At 35.3% G+C, this 20,187-nt stretch overlaps 1 protein-coding gene across 15 annotated transcripts in view; it reads left to right on the top strand.

The window, feature by feature from the left end:
• lmo7a (LIM domain 7a) overlaps positions 1-20,187 on the top strand; it is a 192,011-nt gene that overhangs the window by 75,050 nt on the left and 96,774 nt on the right. For all 15 annotated transcript variants that reach the window (XM_051927296.1, XM_051927295.1, XM_051927305.1 and 12 more), the window contains exon 5: positions 11,321-11,427. In XM_051927296.1, the coding sequence (XP_051783256.1) occupies positions 11,321-11,427 (107 nt within the window). The remainder of the gene's footprint in view (positions 1-11,320; positions 11,428-20,187) is intronic.

Genomic DNA, 20,187 nt, shown 5'->3' with positions numbered 1-20,187 from the left:
ACAATTTAATGTTTACTGTACATATCTTTATTTTACGAAACTAATTTACAAACACTTTTTTTTATGTTTATGCTTTTTTTTTTATGGAGGTGTGGGGAGGAAGGGGTGGAATTACTGCTTAGAGGGGGAATCCCCCTCCATGAGAACATCGGGGGATGTCCTCTGTCGCTTTGAGGTTGAAGAAAAAACTTGTCCAGGGTCTGTTGCTTCTGCCTTTTTTGTAGCACTTTTCGATAATACGACATCACTTATCATTGAAACATGTTCAGGCTCCTACTGCCTACCGCACTGTTTGGGAAAGATTTTTCTACAAACAATTGCAATTCCCCCCACTTAGCACACATTTCTTTAATTCACTGAACTTGGGACTTCCTCCTTCCCTTCCTCTTCCCCCTCCGAAGACATATCCTCATGCCAAATTCTTTTCTTGCTCAGCCTGAAGGTGCTGCAACTCTTCAGTAGTGAGTTCATTACTGTGCTCCTCCACAAGTTCTTCAACATCGTTATTATCCACCTCCAACCCCATGCTTTTGGCCCAGGGAAACAATTTCATCAACAATTTCTGGTTCGAATCCTTCAAAAATCTCGCTCTGGAACACAGTCTTGGCCAGAGTTTTCCTCCATCCTGCATTCATATTACGGTAGGTCACTTGGTTCCATGCATTATCAATAAGATGAACACAATTCAAAATGTTTGAAATGATTCTTCCAAAATTCCTTCAGAGTTAAGTTGGTATCGTTCGTTATATCGAAGCACTTCTGAATAAGGCTTTCGTGTACAATTTCTTGAAGTTTGAAATGACCTGTTGATCCATGGGCTGCAGCAAAGGGGTTGTGTTCGGTGGCAGATAACGAACTTGAATAAAGTCGAACTCTTCTTCTAAGTACACGTCGATGTTTGGAGGATGTGCTGGAGCATTTATCCAGCAGGAGAAGGCATTTGAGGGGAAGGTTGTTCTTCTCTAGGTATTCTTTTCACAGCCGGGCAAAAACTGTCGGTCACCCACTCGACAAAAAATTGGCGGGTCACCCAAGCTTTAGAATTAGACCTCCACATAACAGGCAATTTCTGTTTTATTACATTATGCTTCTTAAATACTTTGGATTGTCCGAAATGGTAGACTAACAGCGGCTTCAGCTTAAATCCCCACTGGCGTTACCGCACAATAGAAGAGTTAGCCTATCTTTCTAGGCTTGTGCCCTGGCAATGCTTTCTCTTCCTTCGTTATGTACGTTTTATTCGGCATCTTCTTCCAAAACAGGCCTGTTATCATCCGCATTAAATACCTGTTGCGGGACGTAACTTTCTTCTTCTATGATTTTTTTGAATTCTAGGATGAACTTCTCGGCCACTGCCTTGTCGGAACTAGCTGCTTCCCCATGCCTTATGACGCTGTGGATGCCTGTTCTGTGCTTAAATTTTTCAAACCAGCCTCGACTGGCTTTGAAAATCAAAATCACTCAAAGCACTTGTCTGTGGGGTTTTCTTCTTCAAATCTTCGTAGATTTGCAGCGCCTTCTCACTAATGAATGCCTCACTGATGCTAGCACTTCTAACTGTTTTCATTTATATACACAAGCAACAACTTTTCTACTTCGTCATTATTTGAGGCCTTTGCTTTGTTATAATAGTCATTCCTTTTGACACATTAGCTTCTTTAACCTGCTCCTTATTCCTTTAAAATCGTCGAGATTGTCGACTTTGACATGCCGTATTCTCTTGCGATATCCGACACACGCATGCCTCGTTCATACTTGGCAATAATTTCTTTTTTCAATTCAATTGTTGGCCGCTGCCTTATTACTGCACTGCAACCAGCTTTCTTAATCTTCTTTGGGAGCCATGATTGAGGGCTATATATTATTAAATAAAGCAACAAAATCACTAAATAAGAAAGGATGCACACGATAAAGATAATGAAACGTCTGTTCGTAACCGATGTCTCGAGCGCAAAGGAAGATGGGAAGCTGTGCCGCTGTCCGCTGGTCGCAGTCGTGCGTCGCTATCCGAAAATTTTGTTCGCTATCGGAGGCAAATTTTTTGTGAAATTATTGGTCGTTATCCGAATTGTTCGTTATCAAAGGCGTTCTCTAACCGAGGTTCTACTGTATATATATAATGTAATATATATATATATATATATATATATATATATACTATATATATATATATTATATATTATTATATATATATATATATTATATATATTATATATATATATATATATATATATATATTATATATATATATATATATAATCACGTATCATAAAATAGTTTTATTCCTGAGCTTTCAACCCCTATCAGGGGTCTTCATCAGAGGATAATGCTTAGACTTACAAGAATCAAAGGCAATATATAGCAACACATTCAGTATGGGGAGTGGGTGGAGGTGGCTAAGTCAGTATACTCAAGGGGGGGGGGGGGGTTGTTATAGTTTAATTAATGTGTATATGTCCTTCTTAAGTTGGCATGTAATATGTCTGTTGATGGGCTTTTTCATCTGATAGCCAAAGACTATTTAAGGCCAATACAAAAAGCGCCAGAGAGTTGGCTGAGTCTTGGGCTATCAGAATGAAAACGCCATCAACAGACACTTGGACATAAACCCAGCATATGCCAACTTAAGAAGGACATGTACACAATAATTAAACTACACACCCCCCCCCCCCCCTTGATTATACTGACTTAGCCACCGTCACCCACCCCCCCAATAGCGCCCCCCATACTGAATGTGTTGCTATATATTGCCTTTGATTCTTGTAAGTCTAAGCATTATCCTCTGATGAGACCCCTGATAGGGGTTGAAAGCTCAGAATAAAACTATTTTATGATACGTGATTTGTTTTTTCTCCCTTTGTGGATCTCCAACTGCAAATATATATATATATAAAAGCTTTTTTTTTTTTTTTTTTATTGTTCCTCCCCATACTGTATATGCATACCTGTGATACTTAAATATATTTTTAAGAAATGCTATACTGCTTTTTTAAACACAAATTATGTACTTTACCATACAGTACTGTATAATATAAACACTAGTTTAGGGTACAGTATGTATGTTTAAGCGTGTACTGATTGTAGAATCTCTTCAACCATCCCTTGCTTGCAATAAATATTTTTTTTTTACAATGCAATTTGTGTATGGTAATTTTGTGCATAGTTTCATATTAATTTCCTGAGAGGTTTTAAACATACTTGATTCATCTTTCAGGCCATGATCCTGTTAGGCATATCTACCCATTCTAAAGATGATGCTAGACATCTGAATAAGAAAATAAAATAAACTTATTATATTACTGTTTAAATTTTTTAACTCATTCTGTTAAGCCAAGAATCCTAATGTTAGGGGTGTAGTGATACTACTCATTGATATTTTTAAGGCCAATACCACCTCTGAATATCACCTCTTATATGGTATTGGTTTCATTAATTAAAAGTGGCAGAAAATTAAGGGGGGGGGGGGGGGGGGGAACAAAACATTGCCAGGCATAAAATGCAAGGTGCCACTGCACTGAGAGGCAGTTGACAGCAAATCATAGTATTTATAAAAATTAAAAAAAGTGCAAAAATAAAACTACATTAATGATTTTTGGGCAGACTTTTAGTCACTGGAATAATGACTTGTTTACTGCCTACACACAGGACAGAAAATAAAGATGTTTTTCATGTAGAAGTAACATTACACACATGGTACTTGCTTGTCAATTTTATTTTGCCATCTTTGTCTGACTTTTAAATTTGTACTATTTTTTGCTTGTGATTTTACAGCTTCTAGGGCTGACATGTGTCCAAATCTGAGTTTATATATATTTGAAAATGTTTTTACGCTTTGAATTTTGAAAACTGAAGTTTTAAGCCTCGCCACTCTTATTTCAGTTAATGAAGTAGTTGAAGTGTCGGCATGAATAATGCCCTGTCAAAGAAACAGCGCAGGGAGCGTTTTGTTTGGATGTCAGAGAACGCACACTTGTACGTTATGCCAGTTGTTAAATAAAAAGCCATATAAGACACACCTGTTTTTCAAGACTACATCCTTACTTTTTCTATTTTATTTTTTATTACACTTTTTTCTTCTATTTGGTATTATTATACTTTAATAAATACCAAATCATTTTGTCTTTATATCTTGAACAGATATGGTATATCTAGGTTAAAATATATTTGGTAATCTACAGTATAATGTTCATATGACTTCTAATCCACGCCAAAATTCTCAGAAGTCTTACAATATTGACCATTATGCCTTGGAGGAAATCACTGTCAAAAAATTAATTTGGGTCCCGATTTTTAATATTTTGTTAAATAGTTCTAATAAATGTTCATGAATGTTTTTGCTTTTGTAATTCAGTAAAAACATGTTTGCACATTGTCCCATAGAATTTTCATGTCGTTTTTTTTTTTTTTTTTTTTTTTTTTTTTTCTGTTTTTCATTTTCTTCACGTTAGTTAAATTGAATTAAGTTTGACCAAGTGGTTTTCAAGTGGTCTTACGTGGGTGTTATTCTCCAATTATCAATCAGGCACAGACCACCATTAAACATGTATCACTGACATATCAAAGTACGAGGGGAGTCAAGCTAAAGTTAGAAAATGAACAAACCTTAACAAAACTGATAATGTAATTTCTCGATGTAGTCTCCACCCTTCTCAATGCACTTGTGCCACCTGCTTAGAAGTGCCGGGATTCCAGTAGAATAAAAGGTTTATCTTGTCCTCGCAGCCACTTGTGCACCCCGAGTTATTGTCGAACACTACATGCAAGGGGTACTACAGTCACTATTGCAAGTTACTGTGACTTTCTGGAGACCAATGTGAAGCCTGCTATTCGATCCAAGTGCCGGGACTGCTGTCTCAAGGAGTCCATTTTGCTGCAAGACAATGCCCACCCACACACTGCTGAGAACACCAAGGCTTGTCTGGAGAAACTGAAGTTTGAGGCATTGCCAAATCCTGCTAATTTGGCACTGTGTGATTACCACCTTTTTGGACCACAAAAAAAAACATCTGGGTTGTCGTTGATTCAAGGGAGATGATGACATGAAGAAAGCGGTGCACGAGTGATTGCAAGGAAAAGACAAAGCCTTTTTATTCTGCTGTAACCCTGGCACTTCCATGCAGGTGGCGCAAGTGCATTGAGAAGGGTGGAGACTACATTGAGAAATGACATTATCAGTTTTGTTAAGGTTTGTTCCATTTTCTGATAAATCCCATTTTCTAACTTTAGCTTGACTCCCCCTCTTATTCCAGATTGAAGTAAAATAATGTATTGTAGTTAAGTCTCAATAAAAAGAATTTTCTGTAAGAAAAGAATAGTGGTTAGTATTGTTTCCAGACCGATCCAGAGCTTTCCCTTAATTTTGTAAAGGACAAAGCAGGTTAAAAAAATGATTACTTGAAGGTTATGCAAATTATTTCAGAGAAAGTAAGCCATTTGAGCTATATTGAACATTGGGTATCTGTACATTTGACTTTTCAGGTCGTTGTAATAAAATCAGCCTGTGGTTTAGGATATATTAAATTATTTGAACCTGCTTTGTCAAAATGCATTCTCATTATATTGTGTGAAATGATTTATTTTCATGTACAACCCCCCAATTCCAATGAAATTGGGACGTTGTGTAAAACATAAATAAAAACACAGTGGTAAACATTACTTATTCTATTATATCACCTTTCCTTTTAACAACACTCGATAAGCATTTGGAAACTGAGGACACTAATTGTTGAAGCTGTGTAGGTGGAATTCTTTCCCATTCTTGCTTGATGTACAACTTCAGTTGCTCAACAGTCCGGGGTCTCCATTGTCGTATTTTGCGCTTCTTAATGCGCCACACATTTTCAATGGGAGACAGGTCTGGACTGCAGGCAGGCCAGTCTAGTACCCACTCTTTTTTACTATGAAGCCACGCTGTTGTAACACATGCAGAATGTGGCTTTGCATTGTCCTGCTGAAATAAGCAGGGACGTCCCTGAAAAAGACATTGCTTGGATGGCAGCATATGTTGCTCCAAAACCTGTATGTACCTTTCAGCATTAATGGTGCCTTCACAGATGTGCAAGTTACCCATGCCATCAGCACTAACACACCCCCATACCATCATAGATGCTGGCTTTTGAACTTTGCGCTGATAACAATCCGGATGGTCCTTTTCCTCTTTGGCCCAGAGGCCACGACGTCCATGATTTCCAAAAACAATTTGAAATGTGGACTCATCAGACCACAGTACACTTTTCCAATTTGCGTCAGTCCATCTCCAATGAGCTCGGGCCCAGAGAAGCCGGCAGCATTTCTGGGTGGTGTTGATATATGGCTTTCGCTTTGCATGATAGAGTTTTAACTTGCACTTGTAGATGCAGCGACAAACTGTGTTAACTGATAATGGTTTTCTGAAGTATTCCTGAGCCCATGTGGTAATATCCTTTACAGAATGATGTCGGTTTTTAATGCAGTGCCGCCTGAGGGATCGAAGGTCACGGGCATCCAGTGTTGGTATTCAGCCTTGCTGCTTATGTGCAGAGATTTCTCCAGATTCTCTGAATCTTTTGATGATATTTTAGACAGTTGATGATGAAATCCCTAGATTCCTTGCAATTGTACGTTGAGAAACGTTGTTCTTAAACTGCTGGGCTATTTGCCCATGCAGTTGTTAACAAAGTGGTGAACCTCGCCCCATCCTTGCTTGTGAACGACTGAGCCTCTTGAGGATGCTCCTTTTATACCCAATCATGACAAACACCTGTTTCCAATTAACCTGTTCACCTGTGGAATGTTCAAAACAGGTGTTTTTTGATCATTCCTCAGCTTTCCCAGTCTTTTGCTGCACCTGTCCCAGCTTTTTTGGAATGTGTTGCAGGCATCAATTTCAAAATGAGTTAAGATTTGCAAAACAACAATAAAGTTTATCAGTTTGAACATTTGATATCTTGTCTTTGTAGTGTATTCAATTGAATATAGGTTGAAAAGGATTTGCAAATCATTGTATTCTGTTTTTATTTACGTTTTACACAATGTCCCAACTTCATTGGAATTGGGGTTGTATCAGATTAATAATACTGGGTATAAATTAATACTTAAAAATATCGGCACACACTCTAGGATTATAAACCTCCACTGATTTGCAGCTTACTTGTTTATAAGCAATGCACTTTTTTTTTTTTTTTTTTTTTTTTTTTAAAGGATAGTTTGCATGAAGATTAACAATTACAAACTTTAAATCTGTATCTTGTGAAAATGAAGTTTGATTTCCATTTTTCTTGCACTTATTGCTCTGGGGCAATCTGCCTCCATAGTGAAGATCCACTGCTATAGGATTTTAGTTTTGTCTTTTATAATAAAGCATCCAAACCTTTATGTTGTTAAAATATTAACAGGGTCTGTCTTTCTGGCAGCATGAATGCATTGCTCATTGCTCAAACTATTTGATGATGTAACATTGGCTATGTTTGTTTTTGAAGGGCATCTGATATCACTGAAGGCTTAGCTAAAATACTAATTTTAAGCACTAAATCGGTCTTTTAAATGTAGCACATTAATGCAGAGTTTGGCTGTGAGCAAAATAATTTATTATAAATCATCATTATTACTTTTTAGGAATAAATCGGGATGTTTTTAGTCTTTTTTTTTTTTCTTTTGGTCTTTTAAATAATTGATTCCTCCTAAGTGTAGTAAGCATAACTACTATTTAAATATAATTGAAGTTTGAATTAAAGTGGTTTGAGCAAAATCTAAAACTTTACAACCACTGTATATAAATCTACTATACTATATGTAAAGAAGTTTGCGTAAATTTGCATTGATTTTTGATTTTTATTTTACTACACTAGTCCTTTGATTTACATCTTCTAAGTAGGGCATAAAGAATGAATTTCACCCTCCTTGGATAGCCGAGTTGTAAAATCAGTTTTATTTTGTTCATTTGTTTTTTTTTTTCCTTGTTAACAGTGTCTGCAGTAGTTCTGGGACATAAACCCATTTTTTTTACTTTAAAACCATTCCTTTTAGTGAGCTTCAGTTTTTATTTATTACGAGATCAGTTGTTGTTGCTCTAGCTTCAATTGTTGTGCTTATGAATCAAAATAAACTTTTTTATCATTTTTTAAGTGTCTCTTGAGAAAAGGCTCTACATAGTATCAAGGCTCTATATAGTACTTGTGTAAAGTGCTGTCTCTGGTACTTCCTGAATGCATTACAGTATTATTTAATTAATTTCATCTCGGTGAACAGATTTGTTCATTTCATTCACTTTATCTCTTGTGTTTAATTAAAGGTCCTGTCGTTTTGCGGAAGCAATTAATTCACTTGAACCTATTAGCAACACTGAAATTAATAGGGAAACAGAGTGAATTGTCACCTATGTTTTGCATCAAAAAAACGTGGTGTGGTAATATTTTGTTGTAGTGAAATTTAGTGAGAAGACTTTGATAAAGTTTGGGCATCTTTGTTTAGACAGCTGCCATGCGAACCTGTCCTATATGAATGGAAGAAAATGGATGATCTGTGTATGGGTTAATATCAGCCAAATGAAATGACAGTTATGTGGAAAAAGTAAAGATTTTGTTTAAATAAAGATCAAATTTTGCTATCTCCACATATGTTAAAGGGGGAAAAAAATATTTCATGGGGTGACTTTATTTTTTTCTCATTATTGTATTAAGTATTGCAAAAGATTTATTTTAACCTTTGTATGGAGTGTTACATGCTTTAAATAAATTCAATAATCAAGTCAAACTTAACGAAACTTAATTCAATTCAAACCCTGCCCCCATGAGAAAGGCCAACAGCCAGAGTAAAACTTTTGAGAGTAGTATAGAGGAAAGGAGTCCTTTCTTCCCCAATATAAGTGCTTAATCTAAAATCTGGCAGGATATAGTCAATAATATTTTAAAGTTTGAATAGATCCTCTATGTGAGAATTTGATTTTTTTTTCAATTTCAGATATATAACATCATTTTACCCACTTACTTAACAGGGGTGGGTAGGATTCTTCCAGCTGAGCAACATAATTCTACATGCTAATAGTGAAATAAAGGCAATTATAGTTTGTTTGTCCTTCTCCACTTTAAGTCCACCTGGGAGTGTACCAAACACCACTGTATTAATGGATCAGGAGTGATTGTGACACCAAGGATGTCTGATAAGCATTTAAAATTTTTTATTAATTAAATAAATAAATTAAGGAACACATTTTCTCAACCTGGCTTCTTCAGTAGGCTTATATACAGCAGGAAACTGTATCTGTGAGATATACTGCCTGTTTCATTTAACTTGTTTAGAATCTTTGTGTTACTGCCTCTGATCCATTGAAAGTACATTTTTCTGAGGAGGTATAGATCTCGATCAGTATAGTGTAATAAAATTTTACCTATTCTAAATGGCATTGTAGGTGCTGTATTAAATCATACCTCAGTATATGTGCCAAATTTGTGTAGGTTCTATATATTCTGTTTAATAATTTAGAGCAATGGGTTGTTGCAATATAAACAAGTGTTAATGAATTTGCAAAGACAGGTCACAATGCATTATTCTTCAGATCTTTCAAATGATTACCATGTTCTGTAGCTTGCATATATGTCAACTATGCAAATTACATAATATGGGCAATTATCTGGGGACAAAAAAATGAATTTTCCTAAGAGCCTTGTAAAACTGAGCACCTGCAATTAAGTTTTTTTTTTGGGCACCACTTGTGCTCTGGAGAGACGGAATTCATATAGTGAAGACAGTGTCGGGCAGATGTGTAAGGTACACATACAGTACGCTTATCTTGATGAGTGCTGTGGTGGCGACACACAGAGCTATGTAGAGCAGGCTACCATGTCCTTACCAATAGTCTCCAGGTACATCTGGTTGAATTCCCAGGTTCTCCCAAGCTAGTTGAGATACAATTCCTACAGCTTGTTCGGAGTCTACTTCAGTATCTTTTACCAGTGGGCTGTGCCTGGGGCACCACCTGTTGGTGGCACCCATTGGGTGTCTGCCTACACTATTTGCTTGAAACTACTTCTTGAATCCACTCAGTCATGTAGAGTAATCCCAGTGAAACTGGAAAAGCTCCTTGTTTATGGTAAATGTACCTATATAATACCTTCTGAAAGAGGTGAGGATGAAGATGCAGAATAACTCTTAAACCAAAAGGTTTGATCAAGGCTTTGGTTTTATTGTAACAGTCCAGTGAAATGTATGAAAATGTGCTTTTGTTCTAGTTGCTAGTTTAGTCTCACAGTTGCCTTAAGCCATATTCATTATTAGCATGATATTTTTAGTCCAAAATGAAAATCATAGTCCCAGTATGTCTTTGAATGTTCAGCTGTTCTCTTTCAGTGTTACTGCCTATTTACTCCACTCCTGTAGCTTGGCAACTGCTAAATACTTGTCTTCTAAATCACTGTTTGTTAAAAACTCATGGTTTAAGTCTGTGCCCTAAAATATGTGTGGTGAATTTTTGTTGCCATTACAGTCTGTTCTAAAGAAAGTTACTTGCTAACAATGCAATGAGACACACCTGTTGACTGCAGAAGAATGGAATTTTGTCTCGTCTTATTAAGAATTTTCAAAACTGTAACACCCTAACTGGAACGGAGTTAAGGCACCAACTTTAGTTTTATTAGTTTACCTTCTTTATTCTATTGGAAGCATTATTTGTAAATGCTACAATGATTTATCAGATTGTTAAAATGTAAATTTTAAAGTTTTTGGTTTTAAAGAAAAAGTGGGTGGGTTCTTACATTTGTTTACTTATTTCTATAAAATTAGACAAAGCAGTTGAGAATGATGCCAAAGTGATACTATAAACAAGGTCTACATGCTATAAACGTCTTTACAATGTGATGCCTACCCTGTTTTTAACACACTCTTCAGCTTCCCTCTTTCTAAATCCAGTCATACATATACATTATCTTTCCCTTGTCACTGTGTTGGTAATCTACTTTAAGTCAGAAACAAAGTGCTTATTACAAGCAAAACATTTTCCCCTTACCCCCCCCTTTTTTTTTTTTTTTTTAATAATATATAAACACACCCCATTCCAACTCTACAAACTCCGTTTCTAGATGAATCAGTTAGTACCATGTACAAGGTGGCAGTAGTGTTGTAATTCTCTTTGGTGTCAGAATCTGGGTGGGACCTCTGACGTCTTTGCAGTTACACCTCCTGACTCAGTATTCGTACTATAACAGGTAATGCTGAAAGACTCAATCACTGTGCTCTTAACAGGCTGCTTGTGTAAAATATAGCTCGTCATTTTTTCTGAATGTGTGTGTCTGTTAAAGCATTCAGCTGTGTTTTTGACTTTTAAGCAGCTGTTACTTTTAACTTACAGGACAACATTAATGTGTTCTTGAAAGCTTGTGGGAAGTTGGGATTAAAAGAAGCTCAGTTATTTCATCCAGGAGACCTTCAAGATTTATCTACCCGCGTCACTATTAAGTAAGTAAATTGCTTTGTGATTTATTTCTTAAATGAAATGTAATAAGCTCCAAGCTTTTAATTACCATTATATGTTAATGGCTGCTGTATCGGTCATTTCTAACAGTGGAATAGGCTCTTGAGAAGTCTTCCCTTTTTTCAGTGTTATTAGATCACTCCTCAAACATTACTGAGGCAAATATATTTAAAAAAAGTAGAGTATTTCTTAAGTTTTTCCTTTTTTTTTTTATTTATTTTTTTTTAATGGTTTAGTCTATACAAGAGTTTATAATCCCCTCTAGACTGGGCTCTTTTTTATGTATTGTGTGAATTTTGCTCTAAACAATAGTTAGCTACATAGATATTTTTACATTTAAAGATCAGGCTCTTTATTGTTGCAACAATCCATTTAGATCATTCTGTCAATGAGCCTGTTGGCCAAATTAAAAAAAAAAATGGAGTATGTATTTAAATTGTAAGGTAATGTGCAACATTATGCTTTCATGAGTGTTGTTCATGCATTCCACATTAACCCTTTTGATTTTGAGCTAAAAGTGAAGTTGTTTGGTGTCTCTTTATACTAGTTAATCTCTTAAGTCTGTCCTGAGATACAAATTTAAATGCAGAAGTCTAGCCTGGCTTTGATATTTGATCATGTTTGCTTTGTTTCTGCGTAATGGCTATGTGTACATGTGCGTTAGTTAATGGATAAAGGAAGCTGAAAAGTGAAAGTATTTAAGATGTACCTTTTATATTGCTCCAGAGTTTTCAGAATTTTAGCTGCTTTGTGCCACATACAAGAAACCTCAAATAGAGTATTCTGTTTACTTATAAAAAGCCAATTGACACTAATTGGAAGTTTGAATGCTTCCATCTGTGAGCAGTGTGATTGCATGCCTTGTGAGATAAAACTCTGAAAGGGTTACATGTTGTATAGTATGGCATGTTGAACAACCTGTTCAGCATTATAGGTCTGCTCAGGTGTGCGTAAAGAGAAGCAGATGCAAAGTGTAATTAGCTGGAATGTAGGAGGTCATGAATATCTGCTTATTAACACCCCAAATGATTTGAGTGTTTGTTCTCAGAGCTGCTGTAATTTCCAGTTCAAAAACATAGTCAGTTAGCAGTTAATAAGCAATACTTTCTCTTCTTCCCCTTCATAGTGTTTTTTTTTTTTGTGTGTGTGTCATTAAATGTGTATACTTTTAAGCAACCCATCCCCAGGTTAGATTTTAGTGGCCAGTGATTAATTTAACTGTGCCTATGTGATTGACCCAATCTGTTTGATAGACCATTTCTGTCAGTGTCTGATCATAGGTAAGGCATGCTAATTTGGAAAGTAAATAGCTGGTTTACTCTGTCGCTTTCAGAAAAGATAAGTGTAAGACAAATAAAATGTCCTCTCTGGTTCTTTGTAAATATCTATATTTTAAGACAAACAGTAAAATACTGCCAAGGTTAATAAAATGAGTGTTATATTATGGTACACCGCAAAAAATATATCTATATATTATACTAATGTAATAGTATAATCTACAGATACACTATATTCTTCTAGGAAAGAGTGATTTTTAGAATGCAGTAGATTAAACAATAGAAAAAATATATAAAATGTGTATTTTGAAAATAGCTTAACTCTGTACTCACTAAAAAAATATAAGAATTTAATGATATTATGCAAATTTAAATGAATAAATCCTGATGAATATTATCAATAGTAAATAAGTTGTCTTTATTTTCCTTAATAATGTAACATGTCTAAAATGTGCTTTTTATTTTGTGCATGTTGAGCACTTCATTCAAAGTTACCATTTTAAAAAAACAATTTTTTGTTTGTCAAAGTCATGAGTTCATGTTTTTTTTAACTGTGGAACCAGTTGGAGCAGAAGTAATTTACTAAGATTGCTTTGCTTTGTAATTTTTATGTATTACACACCCGAATACTCCTAGCAACCACAGTGACATTTAGATAAGGTAATGATTGATAAGTGTTATATCACACAATATTAAACAGCAGCTAATCTGTAGTGTATTCAGGGCTTGATTCAAAAGTCATTTTGACATTTAGACATATATATATATATATATATATAGAAAGTATTCAGCTGTTGTTACCTATATTGATTATTAAAAATGGTTATTAAGGACAAGGAGAGCCACAAATCAACTTTATATGTAACATGACAGTTACTGTTTTCCAAGTTTGGCCTTATTAAGAGTGCAAAACTCTAAAGTGATACACTTAAAATCTAAATAAAAACAGAATTATCTTTTATAGAGAAAGCTAATGAAAAAGGAAGCCAGTTTATAGTAATGCCTGACCAGATTTTATTAATACATACCCATTTCTGATGAAAACCTTCTCTAATTTATATTGCTTTTTTTTGAAGAAGTTCTAAACTATGAATGGATATGTTGGCTACTATACTGTTTTTTGGATTTCTTAGTTTAATAACCTCTTTGAATTATGTACAGTATGTTAAAACCTGAAAGTTATAGGATAAAGGGGTGAATTTGATGGTGGTAGGCATGTAAACATTGCCATGTAAGATATTCTTTAAAATTGCGTATGATGCTGGGATGGAATGGGGTGATGCTGATTTAAGGAAACATCCTTGTGAAAGGCCTTGATGCTTTTAATACAGTGGAAACATAACAGAAAAGCTTAAAATAAAGCAGCCTAATAGTTCTAAAACTGAAGTTTGTACTCCGTTTTTTTTTTTTTAGCAGAATGTTTCAAGCTGAAAGTCTCTTATCACTGGTGTAATGTTCTGCTCTTTGGTCTGGCTGGCTGTGAGTCAGGAGAGAATTGCCTGCCACCTGCCCCTTAAAATGTCCCTTCAAAATAAGGGTATTCAGTTACTGTCTTATTATAAATATGAGAAAGTGACCTTTTCTCCTGTTTGGCACTTCACATACTTTGTAAGGCTTTAAACAGTATTGAAGGCAAGAGAGAGTAAATAAAGGATTAGATCAACCTGTATGTGTGGAAATGTGCATACAGTACACTAGGCTACTGTGTACTAGAAGTTTTTTTGCTCAGCATGTATAGTGTTTTTTTCTTTGGCAGAAAGTGAAATTATGTATTAGTTTTAAAGTGCTGGAGTAAAAATTATTTAACTGTTCAGTCTTTTGAGTAGAGCATAGAATTATTTCTGGCCAGGCACTTTGTTTTGTTAGAACAGCTTTTAAAAAATGGTTCAGTGTTTTTAATGACCACTGAGTTTTCTTGAAATGAATGTGTTTTTCTTTTCAACAAAGTTAACTTGGCCTTTCATATTCTTTCATAATTAATCCAATTTTTATAGTTTTTATTTCCCTCAATTTCACTGTTGCTTTCGTGGTGTACACTACTGCCTTATAGACTCAGCTTTTTTGGGTTTGTATCTCTTTTTTTAACATTTACAGTAGCCAAGCAAAATGACTACTTAGATTCTAGAAGGAATCTATGAGCCCATAGAGAAAATGATTACATGCTTAGGAGGCTGCTCTCATCCTAAAGGATGGATATGCCAGTGATAAATCAGGTAGTAGCACAGCACCTACGTCACTAATCTTTTAAACAATACCTGCAAAAATTAAATGTGTGGGTTTTCAGAGTGGCACAGTGGTTAGCTCTGCCACCACACGGATCTGACATGCCAGGTTCAAACCTTATGCATGGACATTGTTGATGTGTAGTTTGAATGCTTTCCTCTGGGTAATCGGGTTTTCCTCTTATCCCCAAGAATATACAGGTTAGGTTAATTAGTAGCCCCAAAGTGGTTTTTGTGCTTGTGTAAGTAACATATGTACAGTATGCGAGTAACACCCTACCCCAGGGCTGTTTCTTACCTTTCACCCATTGCTACCAAGATAGTCTTCTGCTGTTGTGTAGCCATGTACCTAACCACAACAATTTTAAGTATTTGAGAGTAATGTTAATTTTTTACAACTTAGGTACTTTAGAATTGTATAGTAGTGTATGTGCAATGCATGTAATATATTCCTTCCTGCCTCTACCCTCCTTTTTAGGACTATGAACACGTTTTTCATGATAACATCTTTTGATTTGAAACTAATTTGGGCTGACGTAGTAAATTGGTTAAATTTGTTGCTTAGTGGATATAATCTGAAGACTCTGGAGCTGTGTTCACTTCATATCCGTATGGTTTGTTGTTCTTCATTCTTAACAGGTGTAGGTTATATTAACTAATGGTACTAAATTGAGTGTGTGTGTATGTGTGTGACAGCATGTTTTGACATGTAATGGCACCACATCCGGGTTTGGTTTCTACCTTGTGCCCAGTCGTGCTGGGATTGGCTCCATTTCCCACAATTTTGTGCTAGATTGGGTTTGCTGATAATTGGGTGGCTGTTACTTGACTGATGTGAAAATTGTGTTTTGATCAAAAAAAGAATGCCCTGTGTACAAATGCTTGCATATTACTGTCATAGAACAAGTACAGTAGTTTAACTTGGTCAGTGTACCATATGCTAAATCAGTTTTGTTGATTAAACTAGAATCTATGTGGTTTACATTCCATTGCTTTCATTTATGAAGGCTTTTCCTCCCTACTTGTGGCATGGACTACATTGTCTCAAGTTTTCAGTCTTATAATGTTCATTCATTCTTTAAGCTTAAGTTGATATGATAATAACATATTTTATTCTATTTGCGGTTTGTTGTGCATACATTTGTAAACTTTGTTTTACAAATTCATATATTTATAGATTTAGTCCTGGGATCAATCCTTAAACACGTACAGAACTGCACAGAATAAACTGGCGCATGACTCCTTTCTCATTTTGCAAACCTACATTATGCCAAGTCACTGTGGTTAACATAGTATCAAAGTTATTTATTCCACAAAGATGCAATAATTCTGCTGTGTGGGTGTGTAATTTGACAAGTTCATATAAATAACTGAAGTCTGAGTTTGTTGGGTGTCTACTTCATCTGACCTTCTAATTTTTACAGTCCTTTTACTACAGAAGATTCACATTCTGTTTTGTCTTTGTTCAGTCTTGTCTTGGTTTTTTTTTTTCCCCTCCCCCAGCCATTACGCTATTTATACTGTAGGTCTTAGTGGCAACAAAGTCATTAAGGCATTTAATATTTACTGAAGAAGAATATCTATTGTAATATTTTGCACTCTTTAGCATTTTGCTAAATTATCTGCAGTGTATTTATCAGAATATATAAATAGTGTGTGTGGTAATTATTGGCCATTATTATCTTTCTTTTTCTGTGCTGCAGTTTTCTAAACAATTTTGACAGCTAACATTTAAGGTACTTAACTTTAAGCATGCAAAGTCATACTTGCCAGGGAATGTACTCTTGCGTTCGTTTTCTTTCTCTGAAACTACTCATTGTAGCTTCTGAAAAAATTATGACTTGTCTGTATGATGATTGGCATTAGTTACCCTGTGAAGAATATTGGATTGGCTTAGATGAGTCAATTGCTAAAAACTCTACCTTTTGAATGTTATCCTGCATTAAAATTGATTTCATATTTTGTTGAAACAACCTTTTTAACTTTAAACTGGCTTATGCTATTGCTTTTTTCTGAGTAAGCAACATCCCTTGAACCCACAAACAAGTTAAATTGATTATGTTTACATTGGATATAGTTTTGCAATTACTACCTTTATCGTTAAACAAAATAAGTTTCTATTGATTTTGGTTAATTCATAAATACACTATCTAATCAAAGTGTTTTTAATGTAACCTGGTCTATCAAAGAAAACAAACAGTGAAGATCTTTGTTCCATTTGACTTCAGCTGTGGTAGTAATGGGTTGACTTGTGTTGCGTGTGGAGTGCCCTTACCATGATAGTTACAAATATTTTGATACACACCCCAGTTTCTGATTTGTGCCTTGTTTTAAAGGGACTGGTTAAAAAGTAGAAAAATCAAAATTATCATCATGCTTGTAATATGTTCTCCCACGCTATTGCCTCTAAGCTTTGTACTTTACAACTGTCACTTTGCATGATTTTTGGTGTTTTAAATTGAATCTGCATATAAGTATCCTTTTATTTTCTAATATGAATTCCCAAGGGGCTATACTGTATTATACTCTTATTGTACCACATTTTTGCTGCTCAGATCTTTAAACATTCCCCATGTGTATTTTATTTTTCTGATTCATTTTTTCCCCCAAATGTTATTACTTCCTGAGAAGAGCACTTACTCTTAGAACCCTAGTGTGCTGTATACTTGCAAATGCAGTGCAGGTAAATTACATAGTCATATGCAAACATGTACAATGTGATAGTGAAACATGAAAAAGTGCAATTTGTACAGAGAAATGTACATCGATAAGTATCATCTTCTTCTTCTTTCGGCTGGTCCCAGTAGGGGTTGCCACAGTGGATCATCTTTTTCCACATCTTTCTGTCCTCTGCATCTTGTTCCGTTACATCTATGACCTGCATGTCCTCTCTAACCACATCCATAATTAATTTATTATAATCTCTTACTGACAGAAATTGTAGTTATAGATTCCTCCTGTCATAACTTTGCCTGACCCAGTTGGGGAGACACTGTGTAGCATCACAGAATAAACAGTCAACCTCCATCATTACTGACAATGCGTCCACTCCAAGATAAAGCAAGTGTCACTGCAGGACACTCAGATGAATGACAAAATAGGAAAGACTTATTAATGGCTAATCAAAATAACTGACATATATTTTCTGAATTAACTTTTTAGTAAGGAAATAATTGACCTGGGTACTGAGTCAGAGAATGAATGGTTTGGATGAATTGTTTTCGTTTTGATTCAGATGAAAGTAGGTGTTTAAGATCTGCTGTAATTTAGAAAGATTTGTAAGATTGCGATGGTATATTTTAGAAAGCATAGAAATGTGATGTGAGCATAGAAAGGTGAAAAGGATCTGAATTTTGGATAGGTTCTGCCAAAATAAATTTTAAGCTTTTTAGATTAAGACCTTAGTAATGCTTTAGTATTTGCAAAATTACCACTTACTAAATGAACTTTTTAAAGCCATTAGTGACTGACTGACTGACTCACTTATTGAAGCAAGTGGTCAACAGTGGCAAATACATAATGGAGGTATTTCCTGTATTGATAGCTATTAGAACACCTTTTACAACATGAGTTATACAGTAGTAACACAGTTTCAGTGCAGAGAGCTGAGCAAATTGTTTGTTTTTTTAAGATAGTATTTGTTGGAATACAGTTTTCACAACACATTTAGAAAGACAATGTTAATTTGCCTATTTATTGAAACCTACTCAAAATTTTTTTTCCTCAATGTATATGAAATTGTTATAAACAACTCTTAAATGTTAAATGGGCTTTATTATTGATAGCATTTGACAGATATACAGTACTGTACACTGTATAGTGCTTGAATCTTTATCAACATTTGAATGGCGCTCCGGTTTCCTCCCACAGTCCAAAGACATGCAGGTTAGGTGGATTGGCGATTCTAAATTGGCCCTAGTGTGTGCTTGGTGTGTGGGTGTGTTTGTGTGTGTCCTGCGGTGGGTTGGCACCCTGCCCAGGATTGTTTCCTGCCTTGTGCCCTGTGTTGGCTGGGATTGGCTCCAGCAGACCCCCGTGACCCTGTGTTCGGATTCAGCGGGTTGGAAAATGGATGGATGGATGGATGGATGAATATTTTGCATATATTAATTGATAACAGGTGAGAAAGTGGGTTCAGAGGTTGCAAAGTACTTGATGCTTGTCTTAGCCTGCAGCAGTAATTACATGCTTTCCCATAAATGGAAAACTAGATGATCCCACCCTGTTTGAGGTGGATACAGACATTATTTAGTTTGTAGGATTAACCACGTGTTGACCTTTGAATTATTACACAAAAATGTTGTCATCAGGTAAACACATTGCCAAAGGTTTTTTGTTTATACACCATTTGTGATACTGCTTTGTCTCCCCTTATTACTATGGTATTTATATGTTCATAACTGTTAGAAAAACATGTACCTGATGTCCCCTTAATAAACCTTCCTTGGTAAAATAACTATAATAGGTAAGGAAGTCCAGAAAAGCCCCATGGCACATTGAAAGGATCATAAAGCAAATGTGAAATGCTTTTAACTTAAATACAAAATTATCATCTCTATTATCTATACTGTATCTGTTGTGGTTTCTTCACAAGGGGCTTGCTTTTCTATGCTAGTTTATCTGTAATGCTCACTGTAAAGAAGCAAAGTGCCAAAGTACATACAGTAGAAGACCAAAAGGCATATACCAGGAATACTAAAATCTTTTTTATTTTTTTGTTTAAATTGATTTCTATGAAGTGGATAATAGAGAAAAAATGTTCCACTACCATCCTAAATGATTTGATAGTATGCCATTTTGTGACTGTTCATTTTTTAAAGCACAATGCTACATCTTTTCTGCTAGTAGTTTATCTCTTGCTTTCTCTCTCTCTTTTACTATTCTCTTAACCAGGGGAAAAATACTTGCTAATACCCAAACCTTACCATTGGCTAACTGTTTGTTTAGTTTCAGGTTTAATTTTCCTTATGACATAAGGTTAGAAAATAACTCATTAGCAAACATTGCACAGTGCCCCAGCCAGATTTTTCCACTTTACTGCTTATTTTTTACACTGACTGTTACATCTTTGACCAAAGCCTTTTACTGGATGTAATGTAAAGTGATTGAACACTTAGCATAATTTGTTAATATTTGCTCATTAAGATCTGTCACTGTGGGTAATTGTCCTCTTCCACTCAATAACTAAAGTCCCCTTTAGTAGAAATTTCATTAGTAACTGTACAAAAATGTTTGAGTATCTCAC

Source organism: Erpetoichthys calabaricus, chromosome 4 (genome assembly GCF_900747795.2).
Source record: "Erpetoichthys calabaricus chromosome 4, fErpCal1.3, whole genome shotgun sequence".
Lineage (NCBI taxonomy): Eukaryota > Metazoa > Chordata > Cladistia > Polypteriformes > Polypteridae > Erpetoichthys > Erpetoichthys calabaricus.
This window is presented reverse-complemented; position numbering and strand designations above follow the sequence as displayed.